At 46.5% G+C, this 25,997-nt stretch overlaps 1 protein-coding gene, 1 non-coding gene and 1 pseudogene across 3 annotated transcripts; all 3 read right to left on the bottom strand.

Annotated features, from left to right (window-relative positions):
- Positions 1-25,997, bottom strand: part of LOC125343095 — a 100,200-nt pseudogene that overhangs the window by 20,211 nt on the left and 53,992 nt on the right.
- On the bottom strand, positions 19,116-25,729 carry LOC125342937 (melanoma-associated antigen D4-like). 2 transcript variants are annotated; one of them, XM_048335281.1, is made up of 12 exons: positions 25,187-25,729; positions 24,118-24,939; positions 23,443-23,649; positions 23,270-23,333; positions 22,990-23,069; positions 22,517-22,608; positions 21,852-21,931; positions 21,726-21,768; positions 21,259-21,321; positions 20,231-20,345; positions 19,624-20,054; positions 19,116-19,341 (listed from the first exon to the last, which is right to left on the bottom strand). In XM_048335281.1, exons 1-12 carry the CDS (start codon positions 25,394-25,396, stop codon positions 19,332-19,334), a joined length of 2,217 nt encoding a protein of 738 aa, XP_048191238.1. In that variant the 5' UTR covers positions 25,397-25,729; the 3' UTR covers positions 19,116-19,331. The 2 variants fall into 2 exon arrangements, with proteins under 2 accessions (XP_048191238.1, XP_048191239.1); XM_048335282.1 differs by lacking the exon at positions 19,116-19,341 and having other exon boundaries at positions 19,620-20,054.
- Positions 20,574-20,702, bottom strand: LOC125344430. The gene has a single exon (XR_007209544.1). It is a non-coding gene; the product is annotated as a small nucleolar RNA SNORA11 (small nucleolar RNA).

Raw genomic sequence — 25,997 nt, 5'->3', positions numbered from 1 at the left:
GAATAGGTTAAGAAGTGCAATGTATCAGTACAATACAGTATTATTTGGCAGTTGAAATGATAGATAATTACATGCTACAGCACTGAAAGATCTCAACTACATGCTAAGTGAAAGAAGCCTGTAGGAAAAGAGCCACCTTATTGTATGTGTGGTCTTGTCTTATCTTTAAGAAATACTCACTATCTGCAAAACCAGAGAAGTGGACAATACTCTACTGAGTATGGGGGGCAGGGAAGCTGGCCCACACCTGCAATTCTAGCTACACTGGAGGCTGAGATCTGAGGATCACGGTCTAATGTCAACCAGAGCAGGCAATTCTATGAGACTCTTACCTCCCATTAATTACCAAAAAAAGCAGTAAGTGCACTTAGGGTCAAGTAAGCACCATCCTTGAGCAAAAATGCTAAGGGATAGCATCCAGATTCTGAGTTCCCCAGTACCAACACAAAGGCATGTGCACGCATACACACACACTCCACCACCACCACCACCACCACACCCCCCCACACCCAAAGTTTTCTTTGTATATAAATATAACTCTATGTAAATATAAAATGGTTTTTAAAATAACATTGTAGTGAGAAGCAGACCATTTTATTTTTCAATTCAGTTGTAGAAAAAAAATACTTAACATGAGATTACACTTTTAAAATTGTATGCACAAATTTATTTGCTTATTTAACTATTAATTCATTAAGAGGCAGTGTTTACACTATATAGTTCAGATTAACTTCAAAATCCTAATCCTTCTGTCTCCAGCTACGGAAGGCTGGGACTGCAGGTGAGCACCATGCACTACATGTGGACAAAATACCACTTCATCAACCAGAGGCACAGGGTTGTCTGGGAAATCTTTACAATTTATTCATCTATCACCATTCAGTATTAAGTCTCTATAACAATTTAGTAGTGAGTCTCTATTTCTTCCTCACTCCACACCATAGCAGGTGACATTCTACTACCTGAGTCTACAAGATTTACCTCTTCCAGACATCTCAATAGATGAAGTATACAGGGCCTATGCACTATCGTTGGCTTATTTCACTCAGCATTATGCCCTCCACGTTCTTCTGTGCTATCTTATATAAGTAGAAAGCCTTGTTTTATCACTAAACAATGTCACACTGTATGTATAGACTGCTCATCCATGCTTATGTCCATGGATATTCAGGTTATTGAGAAGTGACTTCCATAGTTTCTATACTACTTGAAATAATGTTGTAATGTAAATGAGAGTGCCTGTTTCATTTCAAGATCCTGATTTCTGTTCACTGCTGCATGACAGGATACTTTGTGAATATTTCTTTTATCCGTAAGTAGCTGCAGAGAGAAGTTGCCCTTCACTGAAGCAATTTCTGAATGCAGTGGTTCATCTTGATTGTCTCACCCCTCTCAAAATTCTCAACTTCTCTTCCCAATGACCCCTTCCCTTACTTACCTTAATTTTCGGTTATGTATTGAAGTTAATGCCACCTAACAAAGCAGGACATTCTACTTTTTTATTCCTTGAGGAACTATCATATAGCATTCATTCTGCATTTGCTACGTAATTTCGCATCGCCACCAACATAGTGCTTGCATGCCATTTGGCCACATCTTCTCCAATGTTTGTCACGGTTTGCCTTTTATAATAATGGCCATCCTAACTGGATTGTGGGTTTGATTAGCATTTCCCTATGAATAATGATAATGATGGCCATCTAATATCCCAGATGGCCACTTGTAAGGATGTGTTTTGCCCTTAATAGGGTTTATAAAATTGTTTTTATTAAGTAGTTGTACAAAGGGTTTGCAATTCAGTAGGTCATGTTATGAGGACAGCGCTTCTTGACAAACGTCAACCCTTTGGTCATTGTCCCACACTTTCCACCTCTCCTTCCTACAAACAAGTTACAGAGCTCATTTTTTTCATAGTGTATATCCAATACAATCATTGTATTTGTTCACCTTTCCACCCTCCATTCCTGTGAGCCTCATTACCCACCCCCACAAAAGTTTCCCATATTTTCATTTCATGATCTGAATTAATTTTGATAAGCAGTACTTTAGTTGTTCAGAGGAGTTATGCCATTGGAAAAGAACACTCCTCTTTAATCGCTTTGTGTGTAAATGCATCGAGCCCTGTATATGTTACCATGCTTAGGGTCTGGCTCACTTCACTTAGTATGGGTTTTTCCCCAAGTCCTTCCATTTCCTTAAGAATGGGCCAGTGTCATTCTTTCTGATGGAGGCATAGAATTCCATTGTGTAATTGTACCATGTTTTCCTGGTCCACTCGTCTACTGAGGGGCATCTGGGTTGGTTCTATATTTTAGCAATGACAAATTGTGCTGCGATGAATATAGTTGTGCTGCTGGCTTTAGTGTGGTCTTGCTTGTAATCCTTTGGGTAGATGCCCCAAAGTGGGGCTTCTGGGTCACAGGGGAGCTCTATGTTTAGCCTTCTGAGGAACCTCCATACCGCTTTCCAGAGTGGTTGAACAAGTAAAACTTTTTCTTTGAATGACATGTTTTAGTTTATTTTTCAAAACCATGTTATTAACTTTATTTATGAAAAGAGGTTCCAATTCAACATGCATGTCAGTACAATGCATCTTTATCTGTGTCACCTCTTCCAGTGTTCTATCTCTCCCAGTCCTAGAGTTCAAGCCAAGAGTTTTGCTTGCTCTGCTTGTTCTGCTGGTACTAGATCACTTGAGCCACAACGCCAGCCCACATTTTTGCTGGATATTTGGGATGTGAACCCATCTGGACTTTTCTGTCCAGGAAATCCTGCAACCACAGTTCTCTTCATCTCAGCCTCTCGAAAATGAGGATTGCTCTACAGTGACAAAGTCAGACTTTAGGGATCACTGTGTGCTACTCACAGAATTTGGGGTGGGTATGTTAGTTTTTGTGTGAATTTTATATGTTCAGGAAGAGAGACAGTGATGGGATATCATGCATTGTCAAGAGAAAGAAGCATTCCCTACCGCAAAGGTTATTGGAGGAGTCTTTCTCTGTTATAGGAATAGAAGACCCATTCTAAAGACAGAGAAGAAATGCTTTGAATAAGGAGTCATTCAAAATAGAATCACCCCAGACAGCCTAAGCGTATTTCTTCTTTTTTTAGAAATCAAAATATACATGATTCCAATAGCTCTGTACATATGAGCTTATAAAATGATGCTAAGTGAAATGAGCTCTAAGATATGGAAAGAAAAATGCGTCCTATAAAAAGTTTTATTTTAAAGGCTATATATATGGGATATATATATAGAGAGAGAGAGAGAGAGATACACATATGGGATAGATATGTAAATAATGTGGGGTGTGTGTGTGTGTGTGTGTGTGTGTGTGTGTGTATGAGATTCTCATCAGACCACATGAACATCAATTTGTTTTGTTTTGTTTTTTGCCAGTCCTGGGTCTTGAACTCAGTGCCTGAGCACTGTTCCTGGCTTCTTTTTACTCAAGGCTAGCACTCTACTACTTGAACCACAGCGCCACTTCCAGCTTTTTCTGTATGTGGTGCTGAGGAATAGAACCCAGGGCTTCATGTATACGAGGTGAGCACTTTAACACTAGGCCATATTCTCAGCACCATGAACATCAATTTGTATAAACCATGTTTACTAGGTTTGTTCCAAATTATAATTCCTCATGATCATTTTTCCTGTTCATTGAAGTCTTTTGAGCCGTGTTTGAGGGTGGGAAAGGTTTAAGGAACACAGCAGTCAAGGTAAACGTTGTCTTTCTGCATGACCATTTCTTCGGTCCTTCTTCCAGGAAAGCATCCTGATCAATACAGAGAGAAACAGCCATTTGGATCTGTAGTGGTCTCAAAGAGTGTGATACATAGAAGAGCCACTGGCAGGCAGATACTCAGCAGTGTATGAAAGTCACTACAGAACTCACGGCTCACGAATATCCTGGGTATCATGAAAACAATATAGGAAGTGGTGCTGTGGCTCAAGTTGTAGAGCGCTAGCCTTGAGCTGAAGAGCTCAGGGACAGCACCCAGGCCTAGAGTTCAAGCCCCACTACTGCCAAAAAAAAAATGCAACATAAACTTGTATGGATCTTTTCAATGTAGGGTGTGAGGGTGTGGCTCACTCTGTGGTGTGCTTTACTCACCTAGAGGGAAGATGCAGGTCTGGGACCAAGAGGTTGGATCTGGGACAAGGGGAATGATGAGCAGCTGATGGTCAGGAAATGGGATTGTGGCAATCTATGACTAGCATTGGTCTTTCGTGAAAAATTCACACTGTGGGGCTTGTCCGGTTCTGCACAGCTGCATGTATGAAACAGCTTTCTTGGAATTGAACTGGAAATAGAGATGCAGAGGTTGTCATCTGTTCAGGGGAAAGGAGCAGCAGTGAGGTCATAAATCAGTTGGTGTGTTTTCACAGAACAAGTCTAGCATAAACTTCCTTCCTCTCAGTCTCTCAAAGCCCAGGATAACAGGAGGGGGAAAGCAGGCTGGGCCTTCTCTGGGTTTTGGCCAATGACTTTCAGGCCACAAAGGAAAGGACAAGTGGTCTGTCCTGTGTGATTTTGCTAGTGAGGGTTGTAGAGCTTCCCTGGGGGCAAACTTTCTCAAACTGGAATGGAACTTAATTTAGTGTCATGAAATTGAAGCTACTAGGAAAAAATAACCCTGCAATGCCACAGAAACTATTGGGTGGGGTAAAGGGAGAGTAATTTGATGGCAAGATTCCTAGATGCCACAGACATGGTTTGGAGTTCAAAGCAGGCTTGTTAGAAACATGCTTTGGCTCTCTGTGCATGTCAGTCCTCTTTAACCAAGAATTAGGGGAGGGGGGAGATGGGGGTAGTATTAAATAGAGTTTCTAATCCTGAATAGGGACCTGTGTTCCTCATAGGTGCACAGACCACACACATTTCTCTGCATTTCCCTTTGTCTCATCCTTTCTTCAGACCATTAACCCTGGTTGCTATGGGAACTGGAGCTGAGTGAATGATGTATTCATTGGATGCATTGGATGTTGAGAGAAAGGCAGAGCTGGTTCTTGAAACAAAGGCCCTTGGGAGCAGAAATTTTAGCAGCATATTCATATCCAAAGAATTTGTGATTTCTGGAGATATGTTGATTCTTGAGTTGATTATTACACCCACACAGCCACACACCCCCAGCATACACACACCCACACACACGGGGGGGTGGGTGGGTGGAGAGAGAGAGAGAGAAAGAGAGAGAGAGAGAGAGAAAGAGAGAGAGAGATCCCTTTCTTATGCACCAGTGTCATGCTGAACACATCTTTAGAGTGCATCACTAGTGCATCATTAGTTGCCCTCCCCTCACCGCAGGACTCTTGTGGGCAAAGTTGTGCTATGGCTGTGAAAGGGAGGGAAATTATGAGGAATTGATGCAGTTACAGGTCCTGAGAAGGGGAGCTGTTCCCTTAAGCTTGCTCGTTGGAAGAAGCAAGAAGGCAGAGGAAGGGAAGAATGGTTGCTAAGGTTGGACTGGATGGACAGAGCCATAAGGTGTGGAAGGTATCCCTTTTGTTGTGGAAACCCTAATATCTCACATGCACCTGAACAAGGAGGCGATTTGCATCTCCCTTACCTATGATTTTTCCATCTTGTTCCTCTCAGATGGCCCCTATGAGAAGCCTCGGGCTGGACCTAGGATGTGAGTCCCCTGTTCAGAGTCAGGCAAGGACTCCGTAAACCTGGACGACCACTTTTCCTCACCCTTTCACCCTCAATGCTTCTTTTAACCCATCCCTGTTCTTAATCTATATTCATTTTTGACATGTTGGACTAGGATACACTTCCCTCTCTACCTTTGGCTGCTCCCTCATCCATTTCCTCTAAACCCTTTACCGCTGTCTTCTCTTCCTACCTCACCTCTACATCCATTGTGATCCATCATCTTTCTTCTCTGTTCCCAACGTCTCTTACCTATACCGTGTTTAACTTGTACTCCCCCTGTTGGCCCCATTTCACACTACCTCTTCACTTTCTCATTTGTATCCACTGTCCTGCCACACCCAACCACTGTTTCTAATCCTCCTCCTCCTTCTTCTCCTCTTCCTCCTTCTCCTCCTCCTTCTCCTCTTTCTATCTCTAATGCTTCTTCTTCAAACCTTTCCTCTCTTTGCCTACCCTGCTACCCACAGACTCCAAAACAACACATTCTTATCCTAGTGCAGATGACTCAGACCAAAAACCCTAGATATTCAGGAGGCTGAGATCTGAGGGTTGATGTTTGAAGCCAGGAAAGGCTGTAAGGCCCTTAATTCCAATTAGCAACCAAAAAGCCAAAAGTGGAGGTGTGGCTGAAGTGGTAGAACACCAGCCTTGTGAGAAAAATTAAAAGGGCCACAGCCAGACCCTGAATTCGAGCCTTATTACCAGCTCAGCAAAAATATCTCATTCTTTCAGTTAGGGGTTGGTGTAGTAGGGGCTATGATTTTTCCACCAGGTAGAGCAGCAACCAGAAAATCAGTCACAAGCATAGTTGATCCAATTCAAAGTAAGAACACTCTATAGAAGTTAGGAGATGGGAAGTTATGTGAGAGAATAAAAGAAGGCATAATATTCATGATCCTCTAAGTTCTGACAGTATCAGGGACATTGTGTTGCCTCCAGCATCTGCTTGTTTCCTTCATGTAACTGCCTCTTTTGTGACTGCAGGCCACTGTCTTCTTTCCATCATTTTCAGTGGGATGGGCTCTCAGACATGGCTCCTATCCCCCACACTCCCATTAGCCCAGGTGTGCATATGAGGTCCAGCTGGGTGTTCTCTTCTGTAATCTGACAGTAGATATAAACTACTCAAAGGTAAAAAGGAGGCTGATGACTGATTTCTGACTGGTTGATGTAAGAGGTGGATATGAGTGCAAATGGCATCATGTTGAGGTGCGATGCATAATGCAAATGCAGTTTCATTATATAGACATGTTATCAAGGCATCAAAATTTCTTCTCTACTCCCTGTAGCTTGGCAAACTCTTCTCTCCCAATTCTGGGAGCCTCAGAGAAGAATTACCCTGGTAAGGGATGAAGCAACAGATCTGCAAACATGGATTTTCATGCTCAGTTGAAGGCATATTCCTGTAGCCAAACCAAACATGGCGATTTCAGGGAATTTCGAAAGAGATCTTTAATTCCTAGTTTTCTCAGGAGCTCAATGTCTAACTGCCTACCTCTTGCCTGTTCCCACAGATGCGGGTTATTGGTTTGGCGGTAATCTAATCTTCTGAAGAGGACACAATATCGTCAGGCAAAGGCTCCCAGGTTGACTTTCTTGCTCAGTTTTAGGTAATTCCTTTTTTTTTGTTGGGGGGGGGGAGAGTTTGTTTTTGTTTTTTTGGCCAGTCCTGGGTCTTGGAGTCAGGGCCTGAGCACTGTCCCTGGCTTCTTTTTGCTCAAGGCTAGCACTCTGCCACTTGAGCCACAGCGCCACTTCTGGCCATTTTTTGTATATGTAGTGCTGGGGAATTGAACCGAGGGCTTCATGTATATGAGTTGAGCACTCTTGCCACTAGGCCATATCCCCAGCCCTGGTAATTTCTTTTTATCATGTAAGGTTTTCATTGAGCCATGAGTTATGTAGGAAATGCATATCCAAATGTAAAAGCATGTGGAATATTTTTTAGAAGAAATTTGAAAGTCTAGTGTAGAATGACAATCCTGTTGCACTTTAAAATGGGTAACTTGAGGCCCTTAGTGTTTCCCATGGTGGCAACAGACGTTTGATCAAAGATATGGACTGGGAAGGGGGAAGGGGGAAGGGTGTGGGCTGATTAGATCTGACAGTATAATCTTGTTTTACGTGGGAAGGTGGATAATCCTTAGTCTCCTGACCTCCCTTGAAAGAGTCATCAGTAAATATAGAGAAGCAGAACCCTCTGGGCCAGGTTGCTGTGTTCCCTTGTGAAAGGTTCCCTGAAAGGAGACAACCCGCCCGCCCCCCCACCCCATGATTCAGGCAGGAAACAGTTTCATTTTATTTTATTTTTAATTTCCATGAGGAAATAATCATTGAAGTCCACAAGTTTACAAACCAAAGTGTAAACAGAAAAATGTGGAATTGTTAAGAGGAAGCCTGCTGAGTCAGGTGTCCTGGTTGAAGGTGGATCTGGATGGAAGGAGTCCCATCTGGATGAGGCTGGGTGGCTGGAACTTCACAGCTTGAGGCTGAATCCCAGGCCCACATCTGAGGCTCCCTGGTGTGTGGTGGTGAGGTGCAAGCCCAGGTCCTTCAACACTCCTCCCCCAGCTGGCTGTCACCTAGACCACCCTCAGGGGCCATGGGATGGTGGTGAGCTTCACATCTGCTGCTTGGTCTAGGCAGACCACATGCTGAACGTGGAAAGATTGTTGAAGGGTGGTGGGAATAGGGGCGCAGGGAATCCCAAGTTAATCTCCTCTTTGGGAAATAGGTCAGGAACTCGTTCCTGAGAGCCAAGCCCTGGTCTGAGAGCAGGCCCCCAAAGCATTTCCAGAGGTGGTTGTAGGGCTGTTTGCCAAAGGTTATCTTCTTGACCACCCGGGAGCTCAGAGTAGCCAGGCCAGATTTTCTCACTTGGAGTCCCCAGGTCCTTGACAACCTTGTTGATGTAATCAATCTCCAACTTCCCCATATGGAGCATTTTTAATAATATTTTATACAGGTCCGGAGGTTTGAACTCAGGGCCTGGGATTCTTTTACTCTACCACTTGAGCCACAGCTCTACATGTGGTCTTTTTGTTTTAAGTATTTTATTGGAGATAAGAGCCTCAGGACTTTCCTGCCCAGGCAGGCATTGAACAATAATCCTCAAATATCAGCCTCCAGAGTAGCTAGGTTTACAGGTGTGAGCCGCAGACATGCCCCCACACCCATGCGTGCACTCAATGTGTGTGTGTGGGGGCGGGCGTGTCTGTGTATTCTAATGTGCACATGGTTTTTTATTTATATGTATTGTGAAATTATATTTTTTGAGGTACCAGAGTCTTGAAGCTGTCATTCTTGTGCCTGTGACTTACAAAACAAAGAGGGAGACAGTGTCTCACTGTGCAGATCAGGTTTGTCTGGCACTTGCTGAGTAGCCCAGACTGGTCTCAAACCGGTGATCTTTCTATCTCAGCCCCCAAAAGGCTGGGATTACAGGTGTGCATCACCTTTCCAATAGCCTGTGGCTTTCTTCAGACTCCACTCCTTCAGTATTTAAAGGATCATTCTGATGTTGTGTTTGATTTGTTTGGGTCCTTACGGTATGTTTTCCCAAAATTTGCGTGTTCTACCTAAATTTCTTTGCGGGTAGTTGCTCATGATTTGGAATATGAACTTTTAAATGCCTCCTTGCCCATAGCTTTATCTCGTCATTCACTCCAGGGATCGATTATTTCACGTTATCTTTATTTCTGGGATACACACAATGTACTGGAGTTTTTGCCATTTAAGAAGTTTATTAGGGCTGGGAATGTGGCTTAGTGGTACAGTGCTTGCCTAGCATGCATGAAGCCCTGGGTTTGATTCCTTAGTACCACATAAACAGAAAAAGCCAAAAGTGGTGCTGTGGCTCAAGTGGTAGAGTGCTAGCCTTGAGCAAAAAGAAGCCAGGGACAGTGCTCAGGCCCTGAGTTCAAGCCCCAGGACTGGCAAAAAAAAAAGGAAGGAATTTATTTATAACTTTTTAATTGACATATTTTGATTGCACATATTGATGTACATACATACACAGTGGGCAGTGATCACATCCGTACTCATTTTACCCACCCTCCCCTTCATATACTCGCTCCAGTCTGTACTAACCAGTGTATCTGCACATCAACTCGCAATGAATTAAATACACCAAAAGAAAGTAAGACAAGACACTCTGAAACTGCTAGACGAAAACAGGAATCACTTCAAGACATTGGTATAGGCACTGACTTTCTGGGAAGGACCTCTAAATCACAGGACTATGAAGGGATTGCACCCAACTGTTTTTATGATATGATGGCTTGAATCGGTGCTAAGTTAGACTTCTGACCATTTGGTATTTTGAGATTTTACTTTTGTTAATAGAAACAACCAAATTTTCACAGAACAGGCTAACTTTAGATATATTTATTAATGTGACAACCAGTAACTTATTCATTTTCATATTGTTTGTACAGGGTCTTGACTTGGGACCTCTCAGTGGTGCTTGACTTCTCCAGTCAAGATTGGTACTCTGCCACTTGAACTACACCTCTGCTTTTGGGGTTTTGCTGGTTAATTGGAAATAAGAATCTCAAAACCTTTTCTGTGCAGGTTGACTTTGAACCATGATAATCAGATCTCAACTTTGAGGAGCAGTTAGGATTTCAGGTATGAGCTACCAGCACCTGATTTCATTTTCGTTTTTGAATGAATGACAATTATGCTCACATTGTAAGCTTTGTGTTTTGTTTGTTTGTTTGTTTGTTTTTGTTTGTGTTTTTTTGGCCAGTCCTGGGGCTTGGACTCAGGGCCTGAGCACTGTCCCTGGCTTCCTTTTTGTTCAAGGCTAGCAGTCTGCCACTTGAGCCACAGCGCCACTTCTGGCCGTTTTCTGTATATGTGCTGCTGGGGAACTGAACCCAGGGCCTCATGTATAGGAGGCAAGCACTCTTGCCACTAGGCCATATCCCCAGCCCACATTGTAAGCTTTGAGTGTAGCATTTACGAAAAGTACCAATTTTTGGTGTGTTATTTTATCTGTAATGATTCCTACCTTTATCCACATGACTTCCACTGCTTCCTACAGTGTTTTCTTGTTTATCTGTTGGTTTTTTTTTTAATTAAATTTTATTAACAAGGTGTTGTGCAAAGGGGGTACAGTTACATAATAAAGCAGTGAATACATTGCTTGTGATATCTTACACCCTCATTTTTCTTTCCCTTCCCTAGATCAGGTAGGTATATATACAATATCTAGTGTACCACAATCATATACAGTAATCTGTTGGGTCTTTTTAATTTGGTATTTCCATTTTTTTTCTTTAGTTTATTAGTTCTGACAGTACTGGGGCTTGAACTCGGGGCCACATGCTTGCCAAGCAGGCACTCTGCCACTTGAGCTATGTCTCCAGTCCTATGCCTCCTTTAGTGTTAATTTGCTGTCTTCTTCCCAATTTTAACATGGATGTATATGTCATTCACTTCCTGTTTTTCCTTTCTATGTAGTATAGACACTTATTTAGTATTCTGTGAGCTTTGTATTATTATTCAGTTCAAATGACTTTGTAATTTCATTAATGACTTCCTGTCTGACCATGGTTTATTTAGAAGGATATTTCTTTCTTAATAACACAGAGAAGGGAACTAATATTTATTTCCTCATCTTGCATGATTGCTCTGGAGAGATCTTCAAGTATACTGTTCAGAGGAAAGAGCAAGTGGAGACATCTTTGCCTTCTTCCTGCTATAGAGGAAAAAGATTCACACATTCACCACTGACTATGATGTTCTTAGTGAGTTCTGCACATACAGAGTTTTATTGTTTTGAGGTAGCTCACTTGTAGTCCTAGGTTGTTGAGTGTTCTTAACATCAAACAGCGCTTAACTTTTCAGATGCTTCTAGTGTGTCAATTGAGATGATTATTTGTGCTTCATTTGTTGATATGAGGCATGACACCAATTGATACAAAATCAATAAATGTGCAAAAAATTCCTTTCATTCTACACATAAATCCCCCTTGGCCACAGGATTTCCATGAACTCTGCTTTGCTAGTGTTTATGTGTTTATTATATGTTTTGTCTGGGGTTTTTTTGTACTGATATTGAGACTTAAAATGAAGGTGTTGAACTCACATTCTGGTCCTTGCTGGAATGCTACCACTTAAGCCATGCCTCCAGCCCTACTTCATTGCTAATTGATTGAAGAGAGAGTCTTTTGGACCTTTCCATCTGGGCTGGCTTCAAATCATGATCCTCCAGGTTTCAGTCTGCTGAGGCTCTATGATTATAGGTGTGAGTTCATAGTTCTGGGCCTTGAAAGTATTTGGTTCAGAATTTTTCCATCAACATTCTGTCAGGATGTTTCTATTTTCTTGTCTTTGAGGCCTCCTTATGTGTCTTGTTATCAGGGTAATGCTGTCTTCTTTAAATGAATTGAAAACATTCCCTCGTTTTCAGTTTTGGGAGACAATGAGGAGGATTGGGGCAAAATGCAGATTGATTTTTCACTAGGGATTCCAGCTTCAATCTCCTACCAATTACAGGTTAGTTCAGTCAGGTTCTATATTACTTCATGAGTCAGTCCTGGTAGGTTGTATGTTTCTCAGAATTTCCTCATTTCTTTTAGGTTGTCTAATTTGTTGATATATCTAATGTACTGACGTTCCTGGTAGTCTCTACTCATGTTTTATTTCAGTACCATCAGTGGTGAAGTGCCATATTTTATTCTGCATTGAGTTAGATGAGTCTTCTCTATCTTTCTCTTGGTTAGTCTACTTAAGAGTTTGGCAATTAATGTGGTTCTTCTCCAAAAGAAGGCAGCACATTGCTTTAAATTATTTAGAAGTAGGGAGAGGGAAGGGAGAAGGTAACTGGAGTTTAAACTCAAGGCTTTACATTTGCTCTGCCACTTGAGTCAAAAACCACCATCTCTTTTTTTTTTTTTTGGCCAGTCCTGGGGCTTGGACTCAGGGCCTGAGCACTGTCCCTGGCTTCTTTTTGCTCAAGGCTAGCACTCTGCCACTTGAGCCACAGCGCCACCTCTGGCCATTTTCTGTATATGCGTTGCTGGGGAATCGAACCCAGGGCCTCATGTATATGAGGCAGGCACTCTTGCCACTAGGCCATATCCCCAGCCCACCACCATCTCTTAGCTATTCAGGAAAATAAGATCTGAGATTCACAATTTAACACCTGCTGGGGAGGAGGGAATTCCTTTAGTCTCTCATCTCAGTTAACCACCCCCACCAGCCAAAAGTGGAGCTGTCCTGTGCCCAGATCCTGAGTTCAAGCCTCAGAGCCAGCATACACACACACACACACACACACACACACACACACACACACACACACACACACACACAACAAACATTTCCCCCCACCCTACAAAATAGCCAAAAGTGGAGCTGTGGCTCAAATGATAGAGCAGTAGCTTTGAGCAAGAAAATCTTAAGGACAGTGCTCAAGCCCAGAGTTCAAGCCTCAGAGCTAGCACTTGCGGGGACACACACACACACACACACACACACACACACACACACACACACACAGACACACACACACACGCTCCAGCCCTTCTTGCTTTAGTTATTTTTCAGATAGAGTCTTGTATTTTTATCCAGTCCAAAGCCCAGTTTTGTCCTGCTTTCTGACAACCTCTGCCTCATTTCCTTTCCTCATGGTTCACAGCTAACTGCTATTGCTGTTACCACTGTCAAGCACTCAATGCCCTGGAATGTTACAAAGAATGGGAACTCTGTCAGTCTTGGCTATTTCCTGCTGGTATGGGGCATAAGCCTAGGCCAAGAATCTCTTGTCCTTGCCCTTTGTACATGGTGACAGCTGGGACAGCTGAGAATCACAAATCCTCCATGATCCAAGGGGGCCATGTAGAAGGAGAACATTCTTTGGAGATCATAATGAACGGTAGCAGTCAATGATTAAGGAGGAGGAAGAGTCATGCTGTGGAAACAGAGAGCAACAGGTGGGCACCAGTGAGAGACATCAGTAAATATAGCAACAGAGTATGTTTTCACATAGGTGATTAAAATTGGGAAAAAATAAAGCATTATTATTTCCTTTTACTAAATGATTCCAAGGGACCGAGAAGACAGAAAACTCCCAAGTTCATAGCAGAGGTAGACACGACTGTGATCTGGGCTCGGATATAGGCTGAATTGTCTAGCATATGATCACAGAAGTCATTCTAAATCAGGGCACATGTGCCCTCTTTTGCTGTGGTTAGGGCATCTAGTGTCACCCTGATTTGAAGTGCAGCCATCACCTTAACCTCAGTGTTTATTAGCATAAGCCTTCAAGCTGTATCATTTGTACTTTTATAGCCTGGAGCCTAGGGAAAAAACATATTTGATTAAAATAATAACAATGCAAGGCCTGATAAAAGGAAGGTCATCTAAGTTTCTCCAAGAGCTATAAGAATAGCAGGTAATAGTAGGACTCTGGTGGTTTAAACCTGTAATCCTAGCTACTTAGGAGGCTGAGATCTGAGGTTTAATGTGTTGTAGGGTCTACAGATCCACAGGCAGTGAGACACTCAGATTAGAAAAATTAAAAAAAGGATTTTATTGGGTGAGAAAGTACTGGCACACCAGGGCTGCACACCAGGTCTGGATCTCAAGATGCAGCCCTGGGCCATCTCAGAAGGCTGCTTATGTACCCACCCCCCCAAAGACAGGAATTTTCCCTTCAGCTTAACAATAGAGGCTGTTACTTCCACGAAGTGTCAGTCACAACAGGTCAGGGCTCTTGATCTTCACTGGAAGTTATATAACAACCAGGTAGCCAAACAGGATGAAACTCGGGGGGGGGGGGGGAGAAGGAGGGGTGTTACAGGTGTGATCAATACAGAGCAAAACAAGTTCAAAGCAAGTTGGGTAACTACAACTACATAACTTTACAGCAGGGACCAGCTTCAGAAAAGTTTTACATTGAAAAATACAGACAGTATTAGCAATACTTCATGTGGAAAGCTAGCATAGCAACAGATTAATTATCTTCATCACTTCAAGACCCTCGTCTCCTTTTATTGAGCAAAAAGGCATAAATGGAGGTATGGCTCAAGTGGTAGAGCACACAAATTGAATGAAAAAGCCAAGGTGAGGAGCTTCAATCAAATCAAGTCCTAGTGTCAGGAAGGAAGGAAGGAAGGAAGGAAGGAAGGAAGGAAGGAAGGAAGGAAGGAAGGAAGGAAGGAAGGAAGGAAGGAAGGCAAGGGTGCAGATTTCTGTCCAACTGAAAAGTAGAGAGGCATGAACCTTTAAGTAAAATTAGGTTGTTGATCAGAGATCTTTTTCAACTCACCATTTGCCATTCTAAACTTCCCCTTGAATGTGCCTTTCTTGGCATCTCCCAAGCTGTGGTATATTGTGCTTTTGCTTTCTTTCTTTTTTTTAATTTTTATGAGTTCTACAGTTGGGTTTGCACCATTTGTAAGTATTGCTTTTGGAATGGTTTGTCTTTTTATCCTTTGTCTCTCCATTTTGGCATTCCGTTTCCCTTCCCTAGTTCTAATATACATATATACAGTATCCAGGGTACTAACATCAGATACAGTGATAGCGGAGGTGAAACCACAGGAAGGGAATACAAGAGAAAAAAAAAGGTATGGTTTCACATGGCATGTTGAAAATAATTACAATGATATAACACCTGTTTCCATAACGTGGCATTCATTGCACTTAGCTTTTGCTTTCATTTGCCTCAAGATAATTTTTGGTCTGTGACCCAGTGGATATTTGTAATGTCGACAATTTTGTTAACTTTGCAAATCTCCTCCTGGATTTGGTTTCTAATTTCATTCTGCTGTAGTCAGAAAAGATTGTTGGTATGATTTGAATTTCTCTTACATTTCTTCAGATCCTAAATGTAAATTTAAAAATTCTAAAACTAGACTTGTGCAAGGGAATGATGATGTCTTGGTGAGCATGCTAAGCTCCAAAAACTTAGTCCTATAACTCAGAAAGTAATAACCATGCACAAAATATACCCCCAAGTGTATTTCCTCAAATTTACCAGTTCTGCTCTTTGTCATTAAAAAATGAAATGTCAAGCTATGTACTCAGAGAGAACATCTGTAATGTATACAAAGGACAAAGAAAAGGTATGTGAAACATATAGGGGCCTTGGTCTTTCATTTGTCAGGAAAGAACACGATCCTAATTGAGCCGACCATTTGAACTTGTATATTAGAAAGGAGAGGCACAATGGCCAATGGAAGAGGCTGAGCCCAGATCACTTATGGGGCAGTGGCAGAGTGGGTAAGAGAACTCAGGCAAGTCATGTCCCTTCTCTACTTTCATTCACCACGTCATTCAAGAGAGGGGACAGGACCCCAGAGCACCGATGAGAGTACAATGGGATTTTGGAATGTGCAACCTGGTGGGCAGGAGGACTGGTGTCAAAAGAGTGAGGAGCAGGAGGGTGTGTCACCCCCGGGACCCTGAGAGCCCATCCAAGGCAATAACAGATTTTAAGAGGCAGAGCAAGTCTTGTCTGCTAGGTTTCAGTCCTCGTGCTGCCACTTTCTGGCTGTGTGACTTCAGACTGGTGACCTCCTTCTGGGAGCTACAGGTTTATCATCCACCCAATGAGTCTGATCAGCCCCTCCTCTCAGGATGCTGCTAGATGGCAACACAGCTCAGAGTGGAATTAAGCATGGATATTAAGAACAACTTTCAGACAGGGTACCTACAGGGGCCATGCAAAACTCAAGCATGTGTCAATGAGAAATGTTAGCCTTTGTGTTGGGGTGCCTGGACTAGAGTGCAGGACATGCATCTCTTTCTTGGTCTCCTCTTGATGGTGAGTGAGTGAGGAGGCATGGTCTCCAGGTGCCCTGCCTGAGCTTCCTGATACTGGTCAATGGGTGAGTGGTTGGTTCACTTGGATTCCCAGTTTCCACACAAAACCACAGGTCCATGAGATCTATGCGTGAAAAGCATCTCAAGGTGTCTGGCAAAAAGGGGAGTCTCACAAGGTGAAAGTTTCTGCAAGGACTTATTATTTATTTTACTATATTTTGGGTCAGTCATGGGGCTTGAACTCTGGGCCTGGTGCTGTCCCTGAGCTCTTCAGCTCAAGTCTATCTCTCAACTACTTGAGCTCTACTTCCAAGGCTTTATTTCAGTAGAACAGAGTTAAAGCAGAGAGAAGGACAGAACTGATTCCTGCTCTCCATCCAGGAAATGAGAGTTAAAGACTCAAAAATGGCAGTTGTTACCTCCTGCCTTTCATTCTTTCAGAGTTGGTAGGATATAGGTGGTCACATCTAGCAGTCTCCAATCCTTAGGCAATGGATGTGGATACCCAAGATTGGTGTTGCTTTCGCATTCTAACCTGTGGAGATATCTCTGGGCCTACCCAAAGCATAGGGACCACAGATGAAGTGTTGTCTCCTTTCTCAGATAAGCTTCTCATTTCACCATCTATCCATTTACAGAGAGTTGTTGGTATTTTACCACTTCAAAGGAGAGGACAGTATTTGATAGCTAGTACCTTTTAGGACTGCCAGTCCTGGCAACTTAGCATTTAAGTAGAGAGATGCTCAACTACTTTGTTAGGTGCTTCCTAGTTCCAACTTCTGAACCTGTCCCTTTTCATATGTGTTTAAAATAATATAGTTTCCCTATCTTCTCACCTATCTCACCTGCCACATTCCCATGGGATCCAGTCAGTTTGCCTTTCCCAAGGTACTCAGAATCCTGCTCTCAGCCAGGCCTGGCTGCTCCTTTTCTCCCTGCCCAGCCAGCTCTCAGCCCATCCCCTGCACAGTGTAAGGTTTGGGCCACTGGTGGAACCCACCCTAGGAAGGGAAGGCATTACACACAGCAGCCAGCCTACTGTGAGGGTCACCTTATGCCATATGAGGTTTGGTCCACCTCCTTACCAAGGAAGGTGGAGGAGGAGTGTACAGACTTGGTGGAAGTGTAAGAGAGTGAGAAGTGGTGCTCAGTAATTGCAGTGCTCATTGGGGTCTCCCATTTATGGCCTTTTGGGGGCAAATCTCCTCTGTTCTGGCATCCAGTTGGGTTACTATCTCCCTTAACACAAGAAGACCCCTCCAGGGTCACCGGGGGTGTTGCTTCCTCCAGGTTGCATCCATCAGAGCTTATGTTCCCCAGGTTTTAGAAAAAGAAGAGGGTGTTTTCTCTACCACTCCAGAGGCCCCAGGAAGAGGAATGGGTATCATTTCTAAAGGGCCACCTCTCTCTATGTGTCTAGTTTTCCCCCTGTTGCTTTTCCCTCATGCTGGTTCCTCCATCTTTCTTCACGAGCTGCCTTATCTCAAGTGCCTCCACACACAGGGCTCAAACTCTTATCTGAGGCTGATGTTGGGTGCTCACTTCCCTCACCTCCACACCTGATGACAGAAAAGACACATCCCTACTGTTCTAAGCCGTGCTCCAGCAGGTCCTAGCCACCTTATATGTAACTCACCACATTGGCTTGGTATCACATCTCACACAATCTCAACCACTGAAGGAAGAAGATCCTGTTTCTCCTCTCTCAGTCTCTCTCTCTCTCTCTCTCTCTCTCTCTCTCTGTGTGTGTGTGTGTGTGTGTGTGTGTGTGTGTGTGTGTGTGTGTGTGTAACTCTGGCATTGTGTTTTGTTGGAATCTCAGAGTGTCAATGGACTTCCAGATACCAGAAAACAGCTGGACACCCATCACCCAAGCCTATAATAAGAAAATCAAGGTCAGGCCTTGGGTGTGTGACCTATGCATTCCCACACTCAAACTGAGTTCTATTTTTGGTTTAATGCTCTCCCATCAGTGTCTTGAAATTCTTAGTCACTATTAAGCAGATAGGCCCAAGGGGTCATTTTCCACTGAGCCTCACCATTTATGTAGCTGCACTGAATCAGGATTAGAAAGTGGCTGAGATGGAGGGATCTTCTCTTCTGGGCATTAGCTGCTTTAAGAAGCCAGGTGGAAGAAGAGATGCTGACACTGCTCACTGCCTGTCCTGCTTGTATGGGGGCCCTGTGGACACTGACCTGTACTGCACTTCTAGGTCACCCTGTCTCTTCCCTCATTGCCTTGCACCTGGAGGGTTTTCAGCCCATACCCCACCACCTAGGCCTGGCCTCAGACCTCAGTGGGAAACTTCTGGGGAGCAGCAACAAATCTCCTAGCGTGCTTCTATTCCCTTCCCAGACAGCCAACAGGCAGGCTAGGTTGCATAAACCTTTGTTTTCATTATGTCCTCCTCAGTGGGAAGGACAGGGACACCACCCCTTCCCCTTTTCTCTCTCTGCATCCAGCTGGCACTCTTGGACAACCCTTGTGGAGGGGCAGAGGCTCTGAACTCAATGTCTCCCCTCCAACTCCCAGCATCCTATAATACACCTGTGGGCATTTTCTGCTGAGGTGGGGTTCACTGGATCATACTTGGCCTGCAGAAGTCTCCTTGATACCAGCCCAGGTGCAGGCCATCTTGTTGGTGTAGGCCTCTTGTCACAACACACATGCAGGTAAAGGAAGGAGCATCTGAATTAACTTTGAAACTTTAATGTAACACTGATACCAAAACCTCAAACACACAAGAAATAGCACACGAGGAAAGCAGGAAAGGTGAAGGAAGCTTCATCTCCCATGGTCTCTCCAGGCTTCTGGGTGAAGTGCCTGGAGTGCCAGGTGACAGGGAGTCTGAGGAAGCATTCTGGCTGGGTGAGGATGATGGCTGCAGTTCCTCAACGCTGTCTGGAGCACGAGCAGCAAAGGGGAGAAAGTGGCTCAAACCCACAGCAACCAAGAAGGAACACAGATACACAGACACACACAGACACACACACACACACACACACACACACAGACACACACACACACACACACACACACACACACACACACACACAGACAAATGTTTCCCCACCATCACTGCTGCACAGTCGAGGCCTCTCTAGTTGCCCCACCCCCACCCCCATTTGTCCCAGCCCTTCCACAGCCCTCGTGCAGGGTAGAATTTCCCTGTGAAAATCTTACTGGACCCAGGAGAAGAAGCTGGCACCAGCTCTGGCAGCATTTCTGGTCCGGATGGTGGAGCTGGTGCTAGGGCCATCCAGAATGCTAGTACTGGCCCCGACATTGGTGCCGCTGCTGACACCGGCTCTCCATGTGGCTCTCCTGTTGGCACGGCTGGTATTCAGAATGTACTGATGGTACCTGGCCCAGAAAGCAAAGGGGATCCGGGCCCAAGCATCACCAAAATCCCCATCCTCATCCCAGGTCAGCAGCTCAGCCTGGATGTCATCCCAGCTCCACCGCCCAATCAGAGCTTCGTTCCCGATGTTCATCTGAGCCCTCATCTGGGCCCTGGCATGTTCCTCAGCCATATCTAGGTCCATCGTCTTGAAAGCATCGTCCACAGCCTCCAAGAAATGAGCCTTCCATTCCCGGGGGTCACGGTTCTGGTTCTGATGTGAGAAACAGCAGACATCTCACACTCAAGAAACACTTGCTGCCTATGATGCCCTCCTATGCATGTCTAGTCACCATGGCAACAACAAACAGGACTGGGATCGGGCCTCAACTGCTCAGCACCACAGCATGCCACCCTGGTGGCTGGGACCTGACAGAGACTCTGTAGTACCTGGGCAATGAATCTCAGGACTCTCATCTTGCTGGTCTCATGGCAGGCTCTCAAGCCCCAGGTAAACTCGTACTCAGCTGGGCTGCTGTTAGGAATCTTCTTGTATTCCAGGTACCTGAGGGTGAAAGGAAATGGCCTTTGCTTCTAGCCGAGCAGACCTGTTGTTGACCTGATGGGTTCAGGGGTGGGGGGGGTGTCCCTCCTCCACCCCAGTACTGCAGCTCAAATCACAAGGGGGCCAGCCCTGCCCAACAACCCCTCACTTGCTCAAAACACCTTGGACTCCAAGAGTGAGGCCTCCACACCCTTACGCCTGGAATCCAAGTGGAGTTGCAGAGGGGACACCTGTAGGGCACTTGCTCACAGAGAGGGCACAAATGTTGTGCCCCTCATCACAATGGCCCTAGATTCCTGTTGGGTGTGTTGTAAACAGAGGAGCCATTCTCTGGGCTCCCTGCTCTGAGCACACCCTATCGCATAGATGCTGACAGAGTTTGAACTACAAAGATAAAGGACTTCATGACCCTCTCTGTGCATTCTTGCATGATCCCACAAATGCACACACAAGCAAATGACACACATACACACTCCTGCTTACTCAGTTTCCAAGGACCAAGTATGAGGTGGGCTCTGGTGTGAAAACCAGGAGACCTGTACTCCTGGGTTACTAGATGGGGCCCATACTCAGAGACTACTTCTCTCAGAGCTCCAGGCTCCGCAGGCACAAAAAAACAGGGGGCTTTCCTATTAAAGCGTGCAGGGTTAGTGCTCAATGACACACTGCACATATCACACCCTGATCAGTATTGCAAGTCAACTGGTGCTCTCTCTCCCTATGACTGGCCAAGAATTTTACTCTTCATACACACGTATAGACAGACCCCCATCCCCTTACCATGCCCATAGCAGAGGCAAGCATCTCTATAGTTTACCAATCGTTTTGGCTTGGGGGATAGCCTTGTCTGCTCTCAGACCAGTACTGAGGAACACAGGAAAAACAAGACAAGGTTATCTCAGTTGATACTTACTTCTGCTTCACAAAGTCATCTGTGATGAGCTTCCTCAGATCGCCAAGGAATGGGTGCCTCACCCTGATGGCAAACAAAGAAATCTACAACTAGTAATGGACAGAACCACTCCCTAACCTTGGTAATGATCGTGAGCTTCCCTGACCACAGAGCACCCTCTTGGAGGACCAGACACACAGCTGAGGCCAGAGGACTGGGAGTCTGGGATGCCCTATAGGAGGGGCTTGGTGGACCCCCCTCACCTCTGGTTGTCGCCCTGACATTTCCACAGGGCACAGAGGTCTGTGAGTGGGGACTGAAAGCTCCTGACCAACAGTTAACACCATCCATCGTGGTGAGGCCCTCTGCTCTCCACCTAGGCCAAGGTGTCCCACTTTTCTGCACCAGACCCCAGACTACTGCAGTATGTTGGGCCCTCCTCTAGCAGTAGGCAGCACTGAGGGGAAGGAGCAGGGAGCTGGTCATACCCAGGGCGAAGTCCCATCTTGCGAAGTGCCTCCCAGAGGACAGCTGTGAGGGGAGATGGGGTACAAGAGTTTAGCACACAAAGATGAGATCACGACCAATCCCCTAACTTCAGGGCCAGTACTCACCTTCACTGGCATGGTTGCCATTCATGAAGATGATGCCCAGAATCACCAGGAGGAGACTCAGCCGGGGAGTGTCCTTGGTCCTAAGGGTAGACAAACAGGGATTCTGTCCAGAGGCCATTTCTTCCACAGTACAGCCTGCAACCTGCGGTGTCACTAACTAGCTTCTCCCAGATTTCCCAGCACCAGTGGAATTCTCCCTAGTCACACACAGGGCCGGCTTCCCCATAGCAGACAATTAATTCACACCCCCAGTAGCCTGAGCCTTTGTAACAGGAGCATGCCCATGCTGCATTTCCAGGGTGTGAGCGGGAGCAAAAGCTCCAAAACCCACAACTGGATGTCCAGCGGCAGATGCAAACCTTGTTGACCCTGTTTGCCCCTGTATCTCTGCTCAACAGGCACCTCCTGGGGGCCCACTCTGCCAAGCCCAGCCCATGCATATGGAAGCAAGAGTCAAGCTTCTGTTTTCTCACAAGCTGGTGAGGGAGAGGGATACAGAGAAGAAATCCCAACAACAGTTGAGCCCAAGATGCTGCCTTTCACCCAGCAGACACGGCATGCCACTCGTTGAGGAGAGTTCTGCTGGGCTTTCAAGAGCTGTGATCCTGTCTCTGAGAGGATGGGGGCACCTACAAAGAGACCACTGCCCTCTTTTCCTTCCTTACTTTCCCAGGAGACGAGCAGAAGAGTCCTGTGTGCACACTAGAATGTACAGGTGTTCCTCCTTGTCGATTTCCTTCAGGTGGATCCCGAACTTCTACATAGCAAGACAAGAGTGAGATGAAGCCAGGTGCCAGGCATTGTGCAGTCACAATGTTTCCTCGGCTAGGAGTTCATGTCGATGCACGAAGGTGGGAGAAGACAGGACTTTTAGGGCTGCTCACAGGAGCCCTGGCAGTGGCAGAGACAACCGACCCCACTTCAGGTGATAAAGGGACACTCCGAGAGCAGGAAATGAAGGCAGCAGGGAAGGAGCTTGTGACACACCGCTGCTTCAGTGGAAAGTAAAAGTGGAGGGCTATGGGAGGCTTCCAGAGAAGGCACAATAGGAACTTGGCGGGGGGGGGGGTGTTAATGGGGTGGCACACAGGCTGCCCTGCTGCTCTTGTGGCACACAGCCTCCCACCCCCTGACCCACCTTTTCCAGAGTGAAGGTGGTTCGTTCAATGATCTCAGGAAAATGCTCATCATATTCACGGATGACGTCCTTTAGCATGTCTACAGGAAGGGAAGATTTGGGGAAGGCACCTGGGTTCAGTGGGGGCCCAGACCTGCAGCACATGGGCCAGTCGTGCTAAAGATAGCCTTTCAGAACCCCATTCCATAGACCACCAGAGGGCAGAGGACAGAGGGTGGTGGCACCTAAGCAAAATGATACCCACGGAGCCCAGAATGGCAGAAGGGCACAGGCTGCCTACCTGAGCGCTTAATGGGGATCTTCTTGTAGTCCTTAATCATCAAGTATTTTACCAACTTATTTGCCTGGGCAAGGAGGAACACAAGGGTGGGGTGAGTTTGGGGGGAGTTGTTGTCGAGGCATGGGTGACTGCTGGGAACAGGAGGAGGGAGACAGGAACAGCAGACTTCTTACCCTCTCTTGCAGAAGAGTCACATTGCGAGGGGGCAAGCATAGCATGTGCCTTGAGGGGATCTGGGACTGAGAGCCCATGGGGGGCCCAGGAGCCAATGGAGCCTGCACTGTCAGTGGGGACTGCAGCACTCTCCAGGTTGCTGGGGCCACGGGAGGCTCTCTTTCCTCCTCCTCGCTGCTCTCGTATTCATCATCCAGGTGCTTAGACTGGACCGAGAGAGAGACAGACAGACAGACAGACAGACAGACAGACAGAGACAGAGAGAGAGACAGAGACAGAGACAGAGACAGAGACAGAGACAGAGAAACAGAGAGAGAGACCCAGATCTTCTAGACTCTCCATACAGTAACACTCAGCACACAAATTACCCAAAGGAGGCACTTGGCAGCATAACAGCAGTACAAGCAGTGGCTGGCATGAGCTCAACCAAGTGCCAGACCGGGAGCCAACCTCCTCTCCCACCATCCCAAGGACAGAGACTTCACAATCAAAATATGCTCAGTAACGGTATGCTGAAGAAACACAGGCATGCTGAGAGGGGAAGAGGGAAGGGAATGGGGTGAGGTGAGGGAAGGTGAGAGGAAGGGTAGAGAGCCAGGAGGAGATGAGGAATAAGGGGTGAGGAAGACAAAAAGGGTGGAGCTGGAGCTGCACAGATGGTGGGAATGTCTCACCTTCTTAGTCCTCTTGCCTCCCATCCTGGTCCAGGGCTCAGTACCCTGCTGACCAGTGGCAGCTGCCCCTTCAGCTTCAGGGATGCTTGTGGCCATCTTGGCCTTGGCAGCAGCTGCTGCTGTGACATTCAGAGGCTCCACCCAATGAGTCTTGGCCAGAGCCTTCCTAGACTTGGTAGTCTTGGGCTGAGAGGCTGCCCCCTCCCTGGTAGGTGTGGCCTGAGGCACACTGGAAGCAGTACTGGAGCCCCCTGTGGGGGCCTCTGGGACTGAGGCTGGTCTCTTGGGGCAAGGGAAGGCCATGCCACTGACACCTGCTTGCTGAGTGCAATCAAAGGCATTGTTCTGGTCCAGGAAGGCTGTCTGGGACAGGGTGGCATCCATCTCCCTGGCATTTGTAGCCTGAGAGGAGGCACAAGCAGTACTAGGGCCCTCGGCAGCAGCCTCCTGAGGCAAGGAGGCTGCTGGGGACTGGGTGGAGGTTGCAGGAGCCACCTCACTGGTAACTAATAGCAGGGAGGTCTGTGGAGAAGCAAGGGTTGTCTCAGGGCTGGCCTGCTGAGCCTCAGCATGTGTCCTGGGCAGGGCATCGACTTCTGGGGCTTGATGCGGGGTCACCAAGTGGTTAGTGACCACCTGAGTGAATGCCCTGCGGGCGGCAGCTGCAGCAGCTCGGTTGGCTCGGTTGGAAGCAGCAGAGCGGGCTATGTTGGCCGCTCGGGCCTGGACCTCTGTCTCATTGGCGAGGGTGTCTGGATCCAGCTGCAATGCCTCCACCAGGGTCTGAGCCAGTACAGGGTTCTCCAGCTCCCACGGCTCATTCTGCAAATCCAGAAGGCAGGGAGGGGAGGGCAGAAAACTGCACGCTGGCATCCCATGCAAGCTAGGCAGCCCAGTTTCCCCCCAGCATCCAGCCCTGGCCACCCCAAGACCTTCCAAAAGCCCCTCCTCTGAGCAGGACAGCTGGCCAAGCCTTCTGCACTCAGACAGCCCTCCCCTTCATCCACCTCTCCTCCAGAGGCCACTAGGTCTGGTCCAGGGCCAGCAGGTGATCGGGAAGGGGCCTCACCGATAAGATGCGAAAACCTGAACCTAATGTATCAAAGGCTCTGAGGAGGTGGATGTCAAAGCTGGTGAGGGTGCCATAGCCACCAAAAGCACCAAATTCTTCATAGTCGTTTCCCCCAACCATCTCTTCCTCCCTGACTTGGCTGCCACCCTCATCCATGTCTTCCACACTGGAGTTTCCTGGCTGCACTCTGTAGCTTCCCTCAGCCATGCTGTGGGTCCCCAGGAGGAGTCAGCTCAGCCTTTGAGGGAGGGTGAGGCAGCTGCAAGGGGGAGGGAGCAGATGCAATGGCAGGCAGGATCTCTCCTGGGCTGAGAGGAGACAGCAATCATCAGGTTACCAGGCAGTACTAAGCAGCATCAGAGCAGGGGATAATGGGATGGGTGGGTGGGGGGTGGCCGCGGGCATGATGGGGTACACTGTCAGGGGCAGAGCCAGTGCTGAGCTGAGATAGAGGAGATCTCTGGGGGAGACACTGCGCTGAGAAAGAACATGGCATTTGGATGGGTAGGTCCCCTGTCAGTGCTTAGAGTTGAATAGCTGGTGTGAAAGAGGACTGGGTTCGCTAAGGGGATGCCTTAAGAGAGGGAGAAACAAAGATAAAAGGGGAGCAGGAGGGAGAGCTAGCCAACAGGGACAGGAGAGGAAAACTTTGTGAAAGGGAATCCCAAGGACCCGGTGGCCAGGTCTGGGCGGGATGTGGGGGTGGGGATTCAGCCGATTCCAACCTATCCTGGGGTCGGACTGGAGCACCAGGGACGGGTGGGACAGGGCCTGTGGGCCTAGGCAAGGTTCCAAGTGGAGCCCCAGA

Source organism: Perognathus longimembris, chromosome 28 (genome assembly GCF_023159225.1).
Source record: "Perognathus longimembris pacificus isolate PPM17 chromosome 28, ASM2315922v1, whole genome shotgun sequence".
NCBI classification, from domain to species: domain Eukaryota; kingdom Metazoa; phylum Chordata; class Mammalia; order Rodentia; family Heteromyidae; genus Perognathus; species Perognathus longimembris.
This window is presented reverse-complemented; position numbering and strand designations above follow the sequence as displayed.

What these genes read in the sequence shown, in the direction of transcription:
- LOC125342937 (XM_048335281.1), bottom strand. Translation starts at nt 25,396, where the DNA reads ATGGCTGAGGGAAGCTACAGAGTGCAGCCAGGAAACTCCAGTGTGGAA. An exon ending in CAGGTTTTCGCATCTTATCG is followed by an intron (nt 24,940 to 25,186) that starts GTGAGGCCCCTT and finishes CTGGATTTGCAG; the next exon opens with AATGAGCCGTGGGAGCTGGA. An exon ending in CCACCTTCACTCTGGAAAAG is followed by an intron (nt 22,609 to 22,989) that starts GTGGGTCAGGGG and finishes CTTGCTATGTAG; the next exon opens with AAGTTCGGGATCCACCTGAA.